This window comes from Aphidius gifuensis, linkage group LG6, assembly GCF_014905175.1.
Source record: "Aphidius gifuensis isolate YNYX2018 linkage group LG6, ASM1490517v1, whole genome shotgun sequence".
NCBI classification, from domain to species: Eukaryota; Metazoa; Arthropoda; class Insecta; order Hymenoptera; family Braconidae; genus Aphidius; species Aphidius gifuensis.
Genome location: NC_057793.1, coordinates 541,046 through 563,578, shown reverse-complemented (window position 1 = coordinate 563,578; position 22,533 = coordinate 541,046). Strand labels below are relative to the sequence as shown.

Genomic DNA, 22,533 nt, shown 5'->3' with positions numbered 1-22,533 from the left:
GATTCATTTTTTTTTAATGTTTAATAAATTTAATGAAAAAAAAAAAACACATTGATGGTTTATTTTAATTTTTTAATATCTACACAATAATTATTATTTTTTAAATATTCACTTGGAATGTTTATTTTTTGTCAACTTTTTTTCTTTAAACTTGATTTGTCTGTTGAAGCTCAGTGTTGATAAAAATAATTAAATTTTATTAGTCATTGACTACAAGTTTTAAATGAAATAATATTATTTTTAATTATTTATAAATATTTATAAATATTTTTTTGCTTCTCTCTTTTATTTTTTATTTTTTTCTCTTAGTGCTCAATTTTCTCTTTTTGAGATGTAAACAGGCCCTCTTCAGGTAAGATTTGGCCAGCGTTTCCCATCCACTGGTTTCCACTATTGTGTTGTGGACTCAGGTGGACTCTTGGTTGCTCTTGGTTTCGTCCTTGATATTGACGTTGAGCTTAAAAAATTTTTCCAAAATTCAACTGTTATTTATTATAGAAGGTTAAAATAAAATTCATTATCAATAGGTTATTGTCATCATCAACATCAGCAGGTACAAAACTCAATTATTTATTTAATTTTATTATTTTTTTTTTCTTTTTAATAAAAATATATTTGGCATTAATATGTTTATTTTATTTAATAAATAATTATTGATAATTGTTTATATTTTATACCTAATTGTGTTTATATTTTTTTTATATATAAAATTGAGGAAATGTAGGTATAAAAAACATGAATGTTGTTGTTGTTGTCGTCTTGGTTAAGAATGTAAAATTCTTTTTTAATAAAAAAAAAAAAAAAAAAAAAACGTCTAACATCATTAGGGAATATTTATCATTTAATCCTCCAACTGTTTGAACAGACAACACAACAAAATATAAATAATAAAAAAAACAATTGTGACATTGTTGTTTAAATAATAAATAATTAATGTATTGTTTTGTTTATATATTTGTTTCAGATAATTTTAGATTTATATTTACCCAGAGTATACTATTATAACTTGATAATAAAATACACATTATTTAGTGCAAGAGCTATCACTAAAATTGGAAAGACATTTCCAAATCAAACTCTGAGATAATTGACATTTAAAAAAATGCCAAGTAAAATATACTTCACTAGAAACAAAAGAACACAATCACACAACGTAACTTATGAAATAATATCAGACCCATCAACAGAACTGGTAAATAAATAAATTGATTAATTATTAATTAACTCGTATTTAATAAATTAATATAGATTATTAATTTATATTTTGATTCATTAAAATGTTGTAAATAAACATATTTTGTAAAATAAACAAATTTTTAATTCAGGCCCAGGTAAATATGAGAGTAACTAGCTCAAATCCGGATGCCAGTAATCAACAAGAAGAACAACAACAATTTCAACGTTTAAAAGTTGAAGATGCATTGCTATATCTTGATCAAGTTAAGCTTAAATTTAGTGATCAACCACAAGTATATGATGCTTTTCTTGATATTATGAAAGAATTTAAATCACAAAGTATCGATACACCTGGTGTTATAACAAGAGTTAGCTATTTGTTTAAAGGCCATCCAGAATTGATTGTTGGTTTTAATACATTTTTACCACCAGGTTATAAAATTGAAGTACAAACTAATGAACAGGGTTATGCTTATCAAGTATCAGTCAGTATACCAAGTGAACAATCAACACATTGTACAGTTGATGCTGGTTCACCACCAATTGCATCACCACCAAATCAACCACCATCTGTTCATCCATCATCAGCTGGGCCTTTACCATCATTTAATAATTCAGCTCAAGCACAAGCAGCTGTTAATCAAGCACAAGCTGGTGCATCATCTAATGCTGGAACATCACAAAATCAACCAGTTGAATTTGATGATGCTATTAATTATGTTAATAAAATTAAAAATACATTTCAAGGACAACTAGATAAGTACAAATGCTTCTTCGATATTCTTCATACATATCAACAAGAACAAAAAGCTCTTAAAGATGCTGGTGATCATGTTAGTGGTATTGGTACAGCTGCACCTAGTGCATCTGGTTCAAAATTGAGTGAAGCTGAAATATATACTAAAGTTGCTAAACTTTTCGAAAATCAAGAAGATCTTCTTGCTGATTTTCTAAAATTTTTACCTGATCCTGGTTTTTTTCTACATCATTTATAATAAATATTATGAAATATCATTTTTACTAATAGATATGTACAAGTTAATGAACAAGATTCTGCTTATCAAATATAATTTAAAAGCCATTTAGAGATAAAAAAAATAATTAATAATATAAAATAATTTGAGTTGATAATTATATAATAAATAAATGTATTTTGTTTAAATCTAATAAATGTTATCGAACTTTATTATTGTATTAAAATTAATATAAAATTGCTCTGATCAACAGACGATAAACATTGATTCATTTTGTTCTAATATTCAATAAAATTAATTTAAAAAAAAAACACATTGATAGTTTATTTCAATTTTTTAATATTTATAAATAAATTAATAAATATTTTTTTGCTTCACTCTATTTTTGCATTCTATTTTTTTCTTAGTGCTCAATTTTCTTTTGTCGAGATGTATACCGATGTAAGGTAACATTCGGCCAGCGTTTCTTGGACCCTTGGTTTCCCCCCTTGATCTTGAGCACTTGAGCTGACTCGAGCCCAACATGTTTTCAATATTCAACTATAATTTGTCACTGGAAGGTTAAAATAAAATTCATTATCAATTGGTTATTGCCATCATTAACATTATCAGGTAAAGAACTTAATTATTTATTTAATTTTATTATTTTTTTTCTTTTTACCAAAAACATATATACTCATTTGGAATCTATGTATATATTTTTTTAATAAACAAGTGTAAACAAGGCAATGTTGTTGCTCCGCACTGAGGTTATAGGAACGTAAAATTCTCTCTTGAATGAAAATAAAAAAAAAAAAAACACATGTAATAAATTATAGAATTTTAATTGATTATTATCATGCCATTGTTGATTAAATAATAAATAATTAATGTAGTTGTTTTCTTTTTATTTATTTCAGATAACTTTACATTATAATTTTACCCAGAGTAATATATTATTATTAATCGATTATTGAGTAATAGATATATGGCAATTGGAAATTGAAATTATACGGTTGATTCGAATTAAGCTCTGAGACAATTAACATTGAAAAAAAAAACAAAGCAAAACACCACTACCAAATAATATCAGGCCCATCAACAAAAATGGTAAATTATTAATTAACTTGTATTTAAAAAATAAATTTACGTCAATGAATTATTTCGATTCAGTAAAAAGTCGTAAATAAACATTTTGTCTCTTCAGCTTTTTTTTATTTTTTTTTATTTTGTTGACTAATTATATTGTTAACACGATATTTTAAATAAATTTCAACTCGATATTTTTTTGTCTTGATTATAAAAATAATAATATAAATATTTTTAATTCAGGTTCAGGTAAATGAAGTAACTAGCTCAAATCCGGAGGCCAGTAATCAACAAGAACAACAACAACAATTTCAACGTTCAGAAGTTGAAGATGCATTGTCATATCTTGATCAAGTTAAGCTTGAATTTAGTGATCAACCCCAAATATTCAATAGTTTCATTCAGATTCTGAAAGAATTAAGATCACAAAGTATTAGTACATCTAGTGTTATAACAAAAGTTAGTAATTTGTTCAAAGACCATCCAGAATTTATTGTTGGTTTTAATACATGTTTACCACCAGGTTATAAAATTGAAGTTCAAGCTGATGAACAAGATCATACTCATCAAGTATCAATAATTATGCAAATGAGTGAAGAGTCGATACATACACATTGTACAGTTGAATCACCATCAAATCAACAATCAATGCCACTATCTATTCATCCATTATACGCTGGGTCATTACCATCATTTAATAATTCACAAGCACAAGCTGGTGCATCATCAAATACTGGAGCATTTAAGCATGCTATTGATTATGTTAATAAAATTAAAAATAGATTTCAAGGACAACCAGATAAGTACAAACGATTCTTGGAAATTCTTCATACATATCAAAAAGAACGAAGAGTTCTTAAAAATGATGGTGCTGTTGCCAGTGGTGGTGTTCCTACAGTTGCTAATGCATCTGGTTTAAAATTAACTGACGCTAAAGTATATGCACAAGTTGCTAAACTTTTTGAAAATCAAGAAGATCTTCTTGCTGAATTTGGACAATTTTTACCTGATGCAACAAATAGCTCAAATAGCCTGGTGAGTTTTAATTCTTTTTACCCAAAATTTTTTTTATTATAAATATCTAATAGTTGTTAATAAATCTATTTGTTTCTAGTCTGCTATGTTTCAGAGTAACAAAGTGACCGCAAATGATCACCATATTCCATCAGATAATTTAGAACGTGAAAGAGATCATCGTACAATTGCATCACCACCATCAGCTGGGCCATTACCATCATTTAATAATTCACATGTTGCATCAGCTCAAGCACAAGCTGATGCATCATCAAATACTGGAACATCACACCATCAACCAGTTGAAATTAATCATGCTATTAATTATATTGACAAAATTAAAAATAGATTTCAAGGACAACCAGATAAGTACAAACAATTCTTGGAAATTCTTCATACATATGAAAAAGATTATACAGCTTTTAAAGATGGTGGTGGTATTGGTACACATCCCAGTACATTTGATTTAAAATTAAGTGAAGCTAAAAATATATACTAAAGTTGCTAAAGTTTTTGAAAATGAAGAAGATCTTCTTGCTGAATTTGGACAATTTTTATCTTAAAATGAAATATCATTTTTACTACTAGATTATAGAATAGATGTACAAGTTAATGAACAAGATTCTGCTTATCATATATAATTTAAAAGCCATTTGGAAATTGAAAAAGTAATTAACAATATAAAATAATTTGATTTAATAATTGTATAATAAATAAATGTATTTCGTTTTAATTTAATTAATGTCATTGAATTTTATTATTTTGTTAAACATAACAGGTGATAAACAATGATTCATTTTGTTTTATTGTTTGATAAATTAAATAAAAAAAAAAACACATTGATGGTTTATTTTAATTTTTTAATATCTACACAATTATTTTTTAAATATTCACTTGGAATGTTTATTTTTTGTCAATTTTTTTTCTTTAAACTTGATTTGTATGTTAAAGCTCAGTGTTGATAAAAATAATTAAATTTTAGTAGTCATTGACTACAAGTTTTAAATGAAATAATATTATTTTTAATTATTTATAAATAAATTAATAAATATTTTTTGCTTCTCTTATTTTCTATTTTTTCTTCTAGTGCTCAATTTTCTTTTCTCTACATTTAAAAATGTCGCCCTCTTAAGGTAGTATTTGGCCAGCGTTCTCAGGTGGACACTTGGTTTCACTTGGTTTCACTCGGTTTCGTCCTTGCTCTTGAATTTGCTATGTAATTTGACACGAGAAGGTTAAAATAAAATTTATTGTCAATTGGTTATTGTTATCATCAACATCATCAGGTACAAAACTCAATTATTTATTTAATTTTATATTATTTTTTTTTTTTTTTCACCAAAAATATATTTGAAATTTATATATTTATTTTATTTAATAAACAAGAAAGTGTAGGTACATATGAAAAACTGTGAAAAACGTATAAATTTTGTTGTCATTGTTGTCTTGGCATTGAGGTTAAGAATATGAAATTCTCTTGAATAAAAATAAAAAATAAAAAAAAAACACATTGAACAACTTATAGAATTTCAATTGATTATTATTCAGCTATTGCTTATAAAATAATAAATAATTAATGTATTGTTTTCTTTTTATTCATTTCAGATAATTTTACATTTTTATTATATCCAGAGTATACCATAATCACTACAGCTATCAGTGAAATTGGAAGTAGAGTTTATTCAAATTCAACTGTAAGACAATTACCATTGACAAAAATTCAGGATAAAATGGACTATAGTGAAGACGAAACACCACGACTTGATGGATATAGTAAGACAGTTAACATAAACGACGGAGAGTTTAAAGTAAATAAATAATTAATTATCTATTAATTAAGTTGTATTTAAAAAATTCATTTATTTTGATTATATATAATTAATTATATTGATTATAAAAATATTTTTGTTTTAGGTTACTTATTGGTCAGTAGATCCAGCAGATCCATCAGAACCTAGTTCAAGTCTAAGTGCTAGTAATGAACAACAACAACAACAACAACAACATCAACGACAACAACAGCATCCACCACAATTTCAACGTTTCAGAGTTGAAGAGGCATTGTTATATCTTGATCAAATTAAGCTTACATTTGAAGATCGACCACAAGTATATGCAGCTTTTCTTGATGTTATAAAAGAATCCAAAAGTCGAAGTATTGACATACCTGATGTTATAACAAGAGTTAGTCATTTGTTTGAAGGCTATCCAGATTTAGTTTATGGTTTCAATGCATTTATGCCACCAGAGTATAAAATTGATGTACAAGTTGATAGACAAAATTCTACTTATCAAGTATTCCTGAAAAGTTATCTATAAATTAAACAACAAATCGATAATATTAATTGAATTCAATAATTATATAATAAAATACATTTTTATTGTTTTAATTCAATTAATGCAGACACTTTTACAGATGAGTATAATAAAATAAAAATTGTTTTCAATTTTTTACTTGACATTTTTATTAATCAAATAAAACAAATTGATAATTTATTCAAATTTTTTAATCTAAGTTATTCTATAAATATCTACACAATTATTTCGTCAATAAATATTAATTTTTACTAAATAATAAAATACTTATTCACTTTGAATGTTTATTTTTTATCTTCCACCAAGTTTTTTTTTTAAACTGATTGAAAATTTTATTTTAAATCGTAAATTGAAGCTTATCAGTGTTGATAAAAATATATTAGTCATTTATCACCTGTATATATTAAATAATATTTAAAAATAAAAAAATATAATTTATAAATATTTCGAAATAATTCAATTAAATAACCAGATTAAACTGTTCAACTGATAATGTGGCGATATAAAAAAAAAACTATATTTAGATACAGTTTTTTATATTTGTAATTTATTTTTTAAATTCGAAAAAAATGAACATATATTATTTATCGTGAATTTAAAAAAAAAAAAAAAATCAACAAAGTAATTAAATGATGCCACATGATGTAGTCTAGCGTACTTTGATATGGAAAAAAAAATAGTCTTGTTTATTACAATAAATTATATTTAAAATTAGGTCATGCTTCATTATTGTTTTTTTTTTTTTTCTTTTTGTCATAAAAAAATAAATTGTACACTTAAAAAATGATGTATATAATTTAATAGCCATTTTATTATTTGAATATTATTTTTTTTTTTTTTTTACATTAAGAGACCAACATTATAATATTTCGATTTTATTATTTATTTATTTATTTAAAATTATTTATTTATTCATCTAAAATTATGCCTTTGACAAAATGTCTTTTGGGCTACATATAACTAAAATTATATTATATATAGATAATATAATTCCATGCGATTGTAGTTGATGAAGATAGTCCCCAATAAACATCATAGTCTTCTGGACGTTCCAAGTCATTACTAGGTAAAACAATTTTCGAGATGTTGGCATAATTAATGAAATATTCTTTTCTGATATTGTGGTATCGTATTGGTCGAAGTTAACTGACATCAGGATATAATGAAATTTACAAATTTTGACATTTTCCTGTTCCTCACAATGATCACCATAAGATTTCACGAAAACTTTCAAACAAAATATTATTACAAAAAATAAAAACGATAAATTATTTTTCATTTTTTTTTTAAATTCAATATTTCATTCAGTTAATCTAAAGTTTTATTTTACATTAACCATTTTTTTTCTCTTTCAACCATTTATATACTGGAAAAATTATATGTGTAATTTTTTACACGTGTAGAAATCCGGAAAATAATAAAATAAATACATAAAATATAAAATTTGTAAAGCCAAAAGAATATATAATTGTTCATTGTTAAATTTTAAACAAAAAAAAATATTTCTTTTTGTATATTAATCTTAATACTCGGTTGATGTGTTTATCATTTTTATTTCAGTTGATTTCTCACAAAAGAATTCCTATATTTAAAATAAAAGTTAACGCATAAAACATTTTAAATTACAAATTTTATGATATGACATTTTTAGAACCTTATTTATAATAATATAAATAAAAAATGTACACTAATAAAAATATTATTAAATAGCCAGATCATTTTTATTATTAATACCCATGGCATAATTAATGAAATATTCTCGTCTGATATTGTGGTTCTGAATTTATTTGTCTCATCTGATATCAGGATTATAAATTTTTACATTTTCTTGTTCCTCACAATCACCATTAAATTCCACGAAAACTTTCAAACAAATTATTATTAAAAAAAATAAAAACAATAAATTTTTCTTCATTTTTTTAAGATTCAATATTCAATTATCACTTCTGAAATTTTTTTTTACACTAACCGTTATTTTTTTTTCAGTTACTTATATACTAAAAAAACGGGGCAATAAAAATATCATAAAACAATAGATAATACATATGCAAGAATGTTGTTTTGCAGTCGTTACAATTTTTATGAATTAACTAAAGGCTAAATTTAAACCTTGAGATAATAAAAAACATAGGAAAATTGAATTTTTTTAAAAAATACAAAAATTAATAAATGAAAAAAAACCAAAAAAATATTTTATATATATACGTATATTTCATGTCATTAATATAAATTATCAAATGGAATCAAGCCATTTTAAAAGATTTCCAAATTCAAGGTTTTATTCATTTTTTAATTTTTTTTTTTACACGTGTAGGCCTACACGTGTAAAAAAAAAATTAAAAAATAAAATTCCGGAATCCGGAAAATAATAAAATAAATACATAAACATTTATATAAATTATTTGTATAGCCAAAAGATTATATATTTTTTCACTGCTAATAATATTATTATTTTAAACAAAAAATATTTATTTTGTATATATGTAATAATATTCAGCTGATTTGTTAATTTGTTGAATCTAAACTAAAATTATCAATTTACCGCAAAAATAAATTATCAATAATATTTCTAACTTTTTTTTATTTAAAAAAATTTTTCAATTATTATAATAATTATTAGTATAAAATTTTCAATTATTAATCTAAATTTTACTGTTACTATTGTACAATCAATTGAATTATTTCACGTGATTAATTTCAATCACAACTTTAAATTATTCTCATAATAGTTTATCAAAAATTATACGTGTAATTTTTTTACACGTGTAGGAATCCGGAAAATAATGAAATAAATACATATAAAGTTTAAAATTTATATAGCCATTTCATTGCTAAATATTAAACAAAAAAAAATATTCATTTTTATGCATTAATATTTATACTCGGCTGTATTTTTATTTCTATAAATTTTCATTTGAAAATAAAAACACCAAAATGGCCTTTGAAATCCAAACAAAAATTATCAGTTTACCACAAAAATATTTTGTAAATAATATTTCTAGCTTTTTTTGATTAAAAAAAAACTATTCAACTATTATAATTAATATAAATTCTACTGTTATTATATTGAACAATTTATTGAATTATTTAACGTGTTTAATTTCAATTACAACTTTAAATTTTTATAATAATTTATAAAAAATTATACGTGTAATTTTTTAAAGGTGTAGGAATCCGGAAAATAAAAAATAAATATATAAAGTTCAAAACTTATATAGCCAAAAGTTTATATATTTTTTTATTGCTAAATATTAATTTTCGTTTTGTTGGCTAATATTAATACTCGATTGATGTATTTAGTATTTTTATTTTACTTGATTTTCCACAAAATTATTTCTATATTAAAAATAAAAGTTGAAAAAATTAAGAATTTATTTCTAACGATAAAGATAAATAATGTACACTAATAAAAATATTATTGAATAGCCAGTTTATTTATATTTTTTTTTACATTTAAAGTTCAAGGTTGTGTTATTTTTAAATTCTTTTACAATCAAACAATATAAATTATTTTATGGATAATTAAAATATCATTTCCATTCGATGTGAGTCAATGAAGATAGTCCCCAATAAACTTTATCGTTGGCTGGACGTTCCATCTGATTACGGGATAATACGATTTTCGAGATGTTGCAATCCTTGAAGGCATTTTTAGAAATTTTTGAAATTTTGTTACCTGAAAGATTAAGCTCCATTATACCTAAGCAACCTTGAAATATTCCGTTCGTAATAACTTGAAGTTTGTTTTTAGCTAAATCGAGAACATCTAAATTTAATCCTGCAAAAGCACCATTCTCAATGTGATTAATAAAATTGTTTTGTAAATTAATTTCTTTAATGAATTTTGAATTTGTATAATTGAATAATTCTTTTTGAATAATTTTTAATCTGTTATTTTGGAAATGTAGATATTGAATTTTTGTATTATAAAATATTTCATTGGATATTTCTGTAAGATCATTGTCACTTATATCAAAATTATAGAGACTAACTAATCCATCTAGTGTTGCTTCTTTAATTTTGTAAATATTATTTTTTTGTAAGTTCAATATTCTAAGTTTAGAAAGACCATCAAATGTACCAGGTGCTATTCTCATTAATGAATTATTTGACAAATCTAAAGACCCAAGAATTGTCAAATTTGCAAAAGTCTTTGGTTCAATAAAAAAAATTGAACACGATGATATTTGAAGGTCTATTAGTTTATTATTGGCACTGGTAAATGTGTCATTCTTGATGATCTCCAAGTGGCCTCCAAGAATCGTTAGTCTTCTCAATTCTTTAAGTGTTTGAAATTTATCCGACAGCGTTGTTGTAGCTTCATCAAGAGTCATCGTTAAAACCTCAAGTTTTGGCGTGTTTGAAAATGTGTCATCATTCAAAGTGATTGTACTTTCATCGGATGAAAGATCTAGAATTTGTATATTTTGCAAGCCGTTAAAAGATTGTGGTCCAATTGTTAATGGTCCCTTCACAAAGTTTAATGTTAGGATTGTTGTTCTTGTTTCGTTAAAAGCCCATGGCATAATTAATGAGATATTCTTGTCTGTTATTGTTGTACTGGATTTATTTGTTTCAACAGATATCAGGATATATTGAAATTTACAAAATTTGACATTTCCCTGTTCCTCACAATGATCATCATTAGATTCCACAAAAACTTTCAAACAAAATATTACATAAAGTAAAAACAATAAATTTTTTTTCATTTTTTTAAGATTCAATATTCAACTATCAGTTCTGAAATTGTTTTTTACACTAATCATTTTTTATTTTTTCAACTACTTATATACTGAAAAAACTGGACAATAAAAATATCATTAAACATTGATAACACATATCCATATGCAAGAATGTTGTTTTGCAGTCAATATAATTTTTATGAATTTTAACGCAAGGCAAAATTTAAACCTTGAGATAATAAAAAGTAGTAAAATTGAATTTTTTTTTTTTATTCAAATAAATATAAATTATTATATATACATATATATGATCATAAATTATTTCTATAAATTTTCATTTGAAAATAAAAACATCAAAATGACCTTTGAAATCCAAACAAAAATTATCAATTTACCACAATTCTAACGAAAGGCAAAGTTTATACCTTGAGATAATATCAATAATATAAATTGTCAAACGGAATCAAAGTCAATTTGTTTTGGCTATTTAATTGCTAAATATAATTTTTATTTTTTCAAAAATATTTTCAATTCAAGGTATTGTTTATTCTTTAATTTTTTTTTTACACGTGTAGGAATTCGGAAAATAATAAAATAAATACATAAACATTTATATAAGTTATTTATTGGTATATATAGCCAAAAGAATATATAATTTTTTATTGCTAAATATTATAAAAAAAAAATTATATTTTCTTTCGTATACCTATTATTAATTTACCACAAAAATATTTTGTAAATAATATTTCTAGTTTCTTTGATTAATAAAAAATTATTTAACTATTATAATTAATATAAATTTTACTGTTACTATTGAACAATTAATTGAATTATTTAACGTGTTTAATTTCAATTACAACTTTGAATTTTCATAATAATTTATGAAAAAATTATACGTGTAATTTTTTAAACGTGTAGGAATCCGGAAACTAATAAAATAAATATATAAATAGTTTAAAGTTTATATAGCCATTTCATTGCTAAATATCAACCAAAAAAAAATATTTCTATTCCAGTTGATTTTTCACAAAATTGTTTCTATATTGAAAATAAAAATTAAAAAATTATATTCAAAATTAGGTCATGTTTCCTTAATGTTTTTTTTTTTTACATTATTAAGAGACCAACATTATAATATTTCGTGATTTTGTTATAATCTACATAATATTATATAAATATCAAATATAATTCCATTTGATTTTAGTTGATGTAGAGAGTCCCCAATAAACATCATAGTCGTTTAAACTTCCAACTCATTAAGGGGTAAAACAATTTTTGAGATGTTGCAATCTTTGAAAGTATTTTTTAAAATTTTTGAAATATTGTTTCCTGAAAGATCGAGCTTTTTTATACCTAAGCAACCTTGAAATACCTCCATTTCTTTCGTAATACCTCCAAGTTTATTTTTAGATAAGCGGAGAACATCCAAATTTAATTCTGCAAAAACTCCCTTGTCAATGTAATCAATATAGTTGTTATGTAAATCAATTTCTTTAATCAGTTTTGAGTTTGTATAATTGAATAATTCTTTTTGAATAATTTTTAATCTATTATTTTGTAAAAATAGACGTTCAATTTTTGTATTATAAAATGTCTCTTTGGATATTTCTGTAAGATCATTGTCACGTATATCAAAGTAATAGAGACTAACCAATTCATTTAGTGTTGCTTCTTTAATTTTGTAAATATTATTTTTTTGTAAGTTTAATATTGTAAGATTAGAAAGACCATCAAATGTACCAGGTGCTATTCCCATTAATGAATTATTTGACAAATCTAAAGACTGAAGATTTGTCAAATTCACAAAAGTCTTTGGTTCAATAAAAAAAATTGAACAAGATGATATTTGAAGGTATAGTAGTTGATCATTGGCACTGGTAAATGTGTCATTCTTGATGATATCCAAATGGCCTCCAAAAATCATTAATTGTTTCAATTCTTTAAGTGTTTTAAATTTATTCGACAGTGTTGTTGTAGCTTCATTGAGAGTCATCGTTAAAACTTCAAGTTTTGGCGTGTATAAAAAAGTGTCATCATTCAAAGTTATTGTGCTTTTTTTGGAAGAAAGATCCAGACCTGCTGTTTTCTCCAAGCCTTTAAAAGATTCTGGTTCAATTTTTAATGGTCCTTTCGCAAAGTTTAATACTACGTTTATTGTTTTTGTTGCGGTGAATGCCCTCGGCATAATTAACGAAATATTATCATCTGATATTGTGGTGTAATCATCATTGGATTTAACTGAAATCAGGATATGTTTAAATTTACAAACCTTGACACTTTCTTTAATCTCGCAATTAATATCCTCAGATTCCACAAAATCTTTAAAACATAAAACGATTACAAATGATAAAAATGATAAATTGTTTTTCATTTTTTTTTAAATTCAATATTCAATTCAGTTCTGAAATTTTATTTTACACTAATCGTTTTTTTTTTTTTTTCAACTACTTATATACTGAAAAAACTGGACAATAAAAATATCATAAAACAATATACGTAACTAGAAGTGCAGTATATATATTAATAATAATACTCGGTTGATGTGATGATTACTTTGTTTTCTATTTTTTTTTCCACGTGTAGGAATTCGGAAAATAATAAAATAAATACATATAAACATTTATATAAATTTTTTATAGCCAAAAGAATCTATATTTTTTCATTGCTAAATATTTTTTAAAAAAAGAAAAAATATTTTTTCTGTATATTATCAATTTACCACAAAAATATTTTGTAAATAATAATTCTAGCTTTTTGTTATTTAAAAAAATTTGTCAACTATTATAATAATAATTAGTATAAAATTTTTAATTAATAATATAAATTTTAATTTTACTATCGAACAATCAATTATTTAAATGATTAAATTGACACAACTTTAAAATTATTATTCTCTTATAGTTTATCAAAAATTATACGTGTAATTTATTTACACGTGTAGGAATCCAGAAAATAATAAAATAAATACATAAAGTTTAAAATTTATATAGCCATTTCATTGCTAAATATTAAACAAAAAAAAATAGTTGTTTATTACAATAGAATATATTTAAAATTAGGTCATATGCTTCTTTATTGTTTTTTTTTTTTTTCTTTTTGTCATAAAAAAATAAAATGTACACTTAAAAAATGATATATGTAATTTAATAGCCATTTTATTTATTGAATATATTTTTTTTTTTTTTTTACATTAAGAGTTAAACTTGATATTATAATTTTTTAAAAATTTTATTATAACTAAAATTATATTATATATAGATAATATAATTCCATGCGATTGTAGTTGATGAAGATAGTCCCCAATAAACATCATAGTCTTCTGGACGTTCCAAGTCATTACTAGGTAAAACAATTTTCGAGATGTTGCAATTCGTGAAAGCATTTTTAACAATTTTCGAAATATTGTTTTCTGAAAGATCAAGCTCTTTTATACCCGAGCAATTTTGAAATATTCCTTTCGTAATAACTTGGAGTTTATTTTTAGATAAACGAAGAACATCTAAATTTAATCCTGCAAAAGAACTCTTCTCAATGTGATCAATATAGTTGTTTTGGAAATATACGTTTGTAATAAATTTTGAATTTGGATAATTGAATAATTCTTTTTGAATAGTTTTTATTCTATTATTTTGTAAGAATAAATATTGAATTTTTGTATTATAAAATGTTTCATTGGATATTTCTGTAAGATCATTGTCATAAATATCAAAGTACAACAGACTAACTAATCCATTTAGTGTTGCTTCATTAATTTTGTAAATATTATTTTTTTGTAAGTTTAATATTTCAAGATTAGAAAGACCATCAAATGTACCAGGTGCTATTCTCATCAATGAATTGTTTGACAAATCTAAACACCAAAGATTTGTCAAATTTACGAAAGTCTTTGGTTCAATAAAAAAAATTGAACACGATGATATTTGAAGGTCTTTTAGTTTATTATTGGCACTGGTAAATGTGTCATTCTTGATGATCTCCAAATGGCCTCCAAGAATTATTAGATCTATTAGTTCTTTAAGTGTTTCAAATTTATTCGACAACGTTGTTGTAGCTTCATTGAGAGTCATCTTCAAAATTTCAAGTTTTGGCGTGTATAAAAAAGTGTCATCATTCAAAATTATTTTACTTTTTTTGGAGGAAAGATCTAGAATTTTTATTTCCTCCAAGCCTGTAAAAGATTCTGGTCCAATTTTTAATGGTCCCTTTGCAAAATTTAATGTTACGTTTATTGCTGTTGTTCCGTTGAATGCCCATGGCATAATTAATGAAATACTTTCGTCTGATATTGTGGTATTGTATTCTTTGGCTTCAACAGATATCAGGATATAATGAAATTTACAAGTTTTCACATTTTCTTGTTCCTCACAATCACCATTAGATTGCACAAAAACTTTCGAACAAATTATTATTACAAAAAATAAAAACGATAAATAATTTTTCATTTTTTTTAAATTTAATATTTAAATATCAGTTTCAAAGTTTTTTTTTACACTAATTTTTATTTTTTTTTCAGCTACTTATATACTAAAAGAAAACGGGGCAATCAAAATATCATAAAACAATGATAACACACAATGATAATGCAAGAATGTTGTTTTGCAGTCGATATATTTTTTATGACTTTTAATGAAAGACAAAATTTAAATCTTGAAATAATAAAAAGTAGTAAAACAAAAATATTATTATCATATCAATAACATAAATTATCAAATGCAATCGAAGTCAATTTGTTTTGGCTATTTAATTGCTAAATAATTTTTCTTTTTTCATCAAACTATATGTTTTTTAAAAATATTTTCAATTCAAGGTATTGTTTATTCTTTAATTTTTTTTTTACACGTGTAGGAATTCGGAAAATAATAAAATAAATACATATAAACATTTATATAAATTTGTATATAGCCAAAAGAATATATATTTTTTCATTGCTAAATATTATAAAAAAAGAAAAAAACATATTTTCTTTTGTATATTATCAATTTAACACAAAAATATTTTGTAAATAATATTTCTAGATTTTTTTTATTTAAAAAATTTTTCAACTATTATAATAATTATTAGTATAAAATTTTCAATTAATAATATAAATTTTAATTTTACAAAAACTATATAATTTTACATTATAGAGGCAGTTAACTACTTATATACTAAAAAAAACGGGGCAATAAAAATATTATAAAACAATAATAGCCAGTTTATATTTATTTATTTATTTTAATTTTTTTTTTTACATTCAAAGTTCAAGGTTGTGTTATTTTAAATTTTTTTACAATCAAAAAAAGAAAAATTATATTATGGATATATGTATATAGTTAAATTATTATTTCCATTCGATCTTAGTTGATGAAGACAGTCCCCAATAAAATTCAAAATTGTCTGGACGTTCCAATTGATCATTACGGGATATAATGATTCTTCCAATATCGATATCCTTGAAAGTATTTTTAACAATTTTCGAAATATTGTTGCCTGAAATATCGAGCTTGTCTATTGTCGAGCAACCTTTGAACATTTTTGGTTGAATAACTTTGAGTTTATTATTAGATATGTCAAGAAAATATAGTTGCAATCCTGCAAAAGCACCCTCGTCAATGCGATCAATATAGTTGTTTTGTAAATAAATTCGTTGAATCAATTTTGAATTTGTATAATTGAATAATTCTTTTCGAATAATTTTTAATCTATTATTTTGTAAATATAGATTTTGACTTTTTGTATTATAAAATGTATCATTAGACATATCTGTAAGATCATTGTCGTGTATATCAAAGTCATAGAGACTAACCAATTCATTTAGTGTTGCTTCTTTAATTTTGTAAATATTATTGTTTTCTAAGTTCAATGTTTCAAGTTTAGAAAGACCATCAAATGTACCAGGTGTTATTCTCATCAATGAATTATTTGACAAATCTAAATTACCGAGCTCTGTCAATTTTGCAAAAGTCTTTGGTTCAATTGAAAAAATTGAACAAGATGATATTTTAAGAGAATTTAGTTTTTCATTGGCACTGGTAAATGTGTCATTCTTTAGGATCTCCAAGTGACCTCCAAGAATTACTAGATCTATTAGATTTTTAAGTGTTTCAAATTTATTCGACAGCGTTGTTGTAGCTTCATTGAGAGTGAACACTAAAGTTTGAAGTTTTGGAGTGTATAAAAAAGTATCATTATTCAAAATTATTGTACTTTTTTCAGATGAAAGATCTAGAGTTGTTATTTGCTCCAAGCCTTTAAAACATTCTGGTTCAATAGTTAATAGTCCCTTTGCAAAGTTTAAACTTAGGGTTTTTGTTCTTGTTTCCTTGAAAGCATATGGTATAATCCATGAAATACTTTCATCTGATATTGTGGTATCGTATTCTCCTAATTTAACTGATATCAGAATATTTTGAAATTTACAAATTTTGACATTTTCTTGTTTCTCACAATAATCATTAGATGCCACAAAAACTTTCAAACAAATTATTATTACAAAAAATAAAAACGATAAATGGTTTTTCATTTTTTTTAAATTTAATATTCAGTTATCAATTCTGAAGTCTTATTTTACACTAATCTTTTATTGTTTTGTTCAGCTACTTATATATCGAAAAAAACGGGGTAATAAAAATATCATAAAACAATGATAACACACAATGATAATGCAAGAATGTTGTTTTGCAGTTGATATAACTTTTATGAATTTTAACAAAAGGCAAAATTTAAACCTTCATATAATAAAAAGTAGTAAAATTGAATTTTTTAAATAATTACAAAAATTATTTTATATTGTATATTTCATAAAATTATTAATATAAATTATCACATAAAATCAAAGCCAATTTGTTTTGGCTATTTCATTGCTAAATATTTTTTTTTTTAAATATTTTCATATTCAAGGTTTTTTGTTTTTTAATGTTGTTTTTTACACGTGTAGGAATCCGGAAAATAAATATATAAAGTTTAAAATTTATATAGCCAAAAGTTTATATATTTTTTTATTGCTAAATATTAAACCAAAAAATTTCCTGTTTTGTATATGAATATTATTTTGATTTATATATTCAAAATAAAAGTTAACGCAATAAAACATTTTAAATCATAAATTTTATCATGATGTTTTAAAAAATTAATTTGTAATAATAAAGATAAAAAATATACACTAATAAAAATATTATTGAATAGCCAGTTTATTTATATTTTTTTACATTTAAAGTCCAAGGTTGTGTTATTTTTAAATTTTTTTACAATCAAAAAAGAAAAATTATATTACAGATATATATATAGTTAAATTATTATTTCCGTTCGATTTTAGTTGATGAAGATAGTCCCCAATGAATTTTATCCTTGTCTGCATGTTTCAACTGATTATGGGATATAATCATCTTCCCGATATTGCAATCCTTGAAAGCATTTTTAGAAATTTTTGAAATTTCGTTACCTGAAATATTAAGCTCCAATATACCTAAGCAACCTTGAAATATTCCGTTCGTAATAACTTGAAGTTTATTTTTAGCCAAATCGAGAACATCTAAATTTAATCCTGCAAAAGCACCCTTCTCAATGCGATCAATATAGTTGTTTTGTAAATCAATTTCTTTAATCAATGTTGAATTTGTATAATTGAATAATTCTTTTTGAATAATTTTTAATCTATTATTTCGTAAATATAGATATTCAATTTTTGTATTATAAAATATTTCATTGGATATTTCTGTAAGATCATTGTCACATATATCAAATCTATAGAGATTAACCAAATCATTTAGTGTTGATTCTTTAATTTTGTAAATATTATTTTTTTGTAACTTTAATACTTCAAGATTAGAAAGGCCATCAAACGTACCAGGTGCTATTCTCATTAATGAATTATTTGACAAATCTAAATACCAAAGATCTGTCAAATTAGCAAAAGTCTTTGGTTCAATAAAAAATATTGAACACGATGATATTTGAACGTGTCTTAGTTTATTATTGGCACTGGTAAATGTGTCATTCTTGATGATCTCCAATTGGCCTCCAAGGATTATTAGTTTCTTCAGTTCTTCAAGTGTTTCGAATTTATTTGACAGCGTTGTTGTAGCCTCATTGAGAGTCATTGTTAAAGCTTCAAGTTTTGGCGTGCATATAAAAGTGTCATTATCCAAAGTTATTGTACTTTTTTCGGAAGAAAGATCTAGAATTGCTATTTCCTCCAAGCCTTTAAAAGATTCTGGTACAATTGTTAATAGTCCCTTCACAAAGTTTAATACTACGTTTTTTGTTTTCGTTGCGGTGAATGCCCGCGGCATAATTAATGAAATATTATCGTCTGATATTGTGGTATAATCATCATTGGATTCAACTGAAATCAGGATATATTGAAATTTACAAACCTTGACACTTTCTTTAATCTCGCAATTAATATCCTCAGATTCCACAAAATCTTTAAAACATAAAACGATTACAAATAATAAAAATGATAAATTGTTTTTCATTTTTTTTAAATTTATAATATTCACTTATCAGTTCTGAAGTCTTATTTTACACTAATCGTTTTTCATTTTTTCAACTACTTTATACTGAAAAAAGTGGACAATAAAAATATCATAAAACAATACGTAACTAGAAGTGCAGTATGTATATTAATAATAATACTCGGTTGATGTGATGATTACTTTGTTTTTTATTTTTTTTTTCCACGTGTAGGAATTCGGAAAATAATAAAATAAATACATATAAAAATTTATATAAATTTTTTATAGCCAAAAGAATATATATTTTTTTTCATTGCTAAATATTTTTTAAAAAAAGAAAAAATATTTCTTTCTGTATATTATCAATTTACCAAAAAAATATTTTGTAAATAATATTTTTAGCTTTTTGTTATTTAAAAAAATTTGTCAACTATTATAATAATAATTAGTATAAAATTTTTAATTAATAATATAAATTTTAATTTTATTATTGAACAATCAATTGAATTATTTAACGTGGGTAATTTCAATCACAACTTTAAATTCTCATAATAATTTTAATTCTCATGATTATTTCTATAAATTTTCATTTGAAAATAAAAACACCAAAATGGCTTTTGGAATCCAAATTAAAATTACCAATTTACCACAAAAATATTTTGTAAATAATATTTCTAGCTTGTTTGATTGTAAAAGAAAAATCTATTTTTTACTAATATAACTTGTGGAAAATTTTTATATAAGAATATAAATTTTATAGTGTTACTATTGAACTACCAATTGAATTATTTAAATTAATGAATTTTAATCACAACTTTAAATTATCATAACAATAAAATATATTTATTAATAAATCTATATTTTAAAAAAATAAAAAAACAATTAATAGTATTTTAAAAAATTATTTATTAATCGTCTTTTAAAAATTCTTCGTCCATTTTTTTAAATTTTTCAACACAATCTGTTGGTACATCAATGAGTTTCAAATTTTCATGGCCAATTTCTTCTTCAGTTCTAAAATAAAAAAAATAATTGATGATTAAAAATAATAATTTTAATTAATTTATATTTAATCTTACTTTATCAAAATATCAATGACATTTTCACATGCCAATAATGCAGCTTTGTCTTGTTCCCATTTATGATATTCACGAAGAATTACATATGTATTTTTTTCCCTTAAAATTTCACGTACTTGACGTGTTGCACATAATTGACAAAGTGCCTCCAACAGCATTATCCTAAAAATTAAAAATTATAATAAACAAATTCTACTGTTCCACATATAAAAATCATCAATCTTTTTGTTAACCTTATGTCTGGATCACGTTCTCTTGTTTTTGTTTCTGGTAAATATTGTAAATCAAGTGGTAATTTATCATTATCCTCATCATCAAACTCTTCAGGTCCAGCAAGAGGCAGTAAAAAATGTGGTAACAAATCAACTTCAGGACTCAATAGCCACATGTGATTTTCAATATCAAAACAACAATTTTTTAATGTTCCAACAACACCACCACGTCTAACAATACTCTCTTTATATTCTGTGAAAGGAAGTAGCTTGTGAATTATTGGTTGATTTCTATCTGTCAAACGTCTAAACCAAAAAACAAACATAACAATCAAATCAACATTCAATTAAATCAACTCAACAACTCAACAATAACACGAAGCTTTTAATAAATATACCTTCTGACAATTTTTGATTGACTCAAATTACTGAGAACAGAACCAAGATAATGAAGATTAGCACCTTTTGTATTATAAGTGCTTGCATATGCAAATGCATGAATAATTTTATCCCAATTGTAATTTGCTTTTTCCAGCACACTAACAATTCTATCAACAGAATTTTCTGGTCTAGTTAAATTTGCCAAAAGCATACAACAAAGATCAGCAAGACTATTGTCTTTATCCAATATGAATCTGTAATAAAATAAACAAGTTATTTTAGCTTGTCAAATGAATTATTTTCGTTGTAACTTACTTGATACAAACATTAATGATATTATCAATTGGTCCATCAGTAGCATCATCTTTTGATGATTCAGAAATTAGTAATAGAGCTTTAGCACCAGCTGCATCACCAGATATATTTATCAGTGACAACAATGCATCCTTGGCAATGACATGTCTTGATGAATCAATTTGGCTGAGAAGAACAAGCTGTCGTAAAATTCCAGGACAACCAAGAAGTAAATCTCTACCATCAGCACTACCAGTCAAACCTTGTAGCAAATTTAAAAAACAAAATTATTATAATTGTCAACAACTATGATGTATCATTGATGTATCACTTACTTAAAATACTTTGAACAGAAACAGCTTGTAAATCAAGTCGAGAATTAACATCAAGATATGTTGAAAATTCCTGCAGTGCTTCCATATTATTTAATTAATTTTATTAAATAATTGTGATAATTAATTGTATATATTTTTTGGAGTATTATTTATAAATATTTATATTGATATTTAACAAACATGTGTTCATCTATGTAAAAAAAATAACCAAACAACTACATTTTATTACTAAAAAATTTCAACCAATAGAAGCGAGTTATTTTTGTATTTCATTGGCTCTGACAATCCGCCATCTTGTCAATGTAAACCAATGAAATCATCATAATTAATTTGGACGAGTCCATTATTCCAAATCACATATTTTTTTTTTTTTTTTTCCCCATATAAAAAATCCAACATAATAAAAATAAAGACAAAAAAAAATTCAACACAAAATGGCGATGATATTGTGTGTTTTTTCGTGCTCAAATAACACTCGTGTATTTAAAGTGAAAAAAAAAAAAAAAAAAAAAATAATATTTAAATTGTTTACTTTAAATTATTGTGAATAATAATAAAAAAAAAGTT

The 22,533-nt window shown here is 23.6% G+C and overlaps 4 protein-coding genes across 4 annotated transcripts; 2 read left to right on the top strand and 2 right to left on the bottom strand.

Moving 5' to 3' along the window:
• Positions 1-406: 406 nt before the first annotated feature.
• LOC122859634 (paired amphipathic helix protein Sin3a-like) lies at positions 407-2,171 on the top strand. The gene is made up of 3 exons (XM_044163316.1): positions 407-553; positions 965-1,192; positions 1,326-2,171. Exons 2-3 carry the CDS (start codon positions 1,103-1,105, stop codon positions 2,169-2,171), a joined length of 936 nt encoding a protein of 311 aa, XP_044019251.1. The 5' UTR covers positions 407-553; positions 965-1,102.
• A 408-nt stretch (positions 2,172-2,579) lies between these two features.
• On the top strand, positions 2,580-6,552 carry LOC122859633 (paired amphipathic helix protein Sin3a-like). The gene is made up of 5 exons (XM_044163315.1): positions 2,580-2,591; positions 3,462-4,253; positions 4,333-4,687; positions 5,865-6,040; positions 6,147-6,552. The coding sequence occupies exons 1-5, from the start codon at positions 2,580-2,582 to the stop codon at positions 6,549-6,551; spliced, it is 1,740 nt and encodes a 579-aa protein (XP_044019250.1). The 3' UTR covers position 6,552.
• Positions 6,553-6,927: 375 nt separating this feature from the next.
• LOC122859632 (toll-like receptor 3) lies at positions 6,928-19,308 on the bottom strand. The gene is made up of 4 exons (XM_044163314.1): positions 18,651-19,308; positions 17,417-17,602; positions 17,016-17,155; positions 6,928-6,942 (listed from the first exon to the last, which is right to left on the bottom strand). Exons 1-4 carry the CDS (start codon positions 19,306-19,308, stop codon positions 6,928-6,930), a joined length of 999 nt encoding a protein of 332 aa, XP_044019249.1.
• A 1,243-nt stretch (positions 19,309-20,551) lies between these two features.
• On the bottom strand, positions 20,552-22,147 carry LOC122858628 (protein HGH1 homolog). Its single transcript, XM_044161616.1, has 6 exons — positions 21,967-22,147; positions 21,653-21,893; positions 21,355-21,591; positions 20,978-21,262; positions 20,745-20,906; positions 20,552-20,679 (listed from the first exon to the last, which is right to left on the bottom strand). The coding sequence occupies exons 1-6, from the start codon at positions 22,049-22,051 to the stop codon at positions 20,574-20,576; spliced, it is 1,116 nt and encodes a 371-aa protein (XP_044017551.1). The 5' UTR covers positions 22,052-22,147; the 3' UTR covers positions 20,552-20,573.
• Positions 22,148-22,533: the final 386 nt, after the last annotated feature.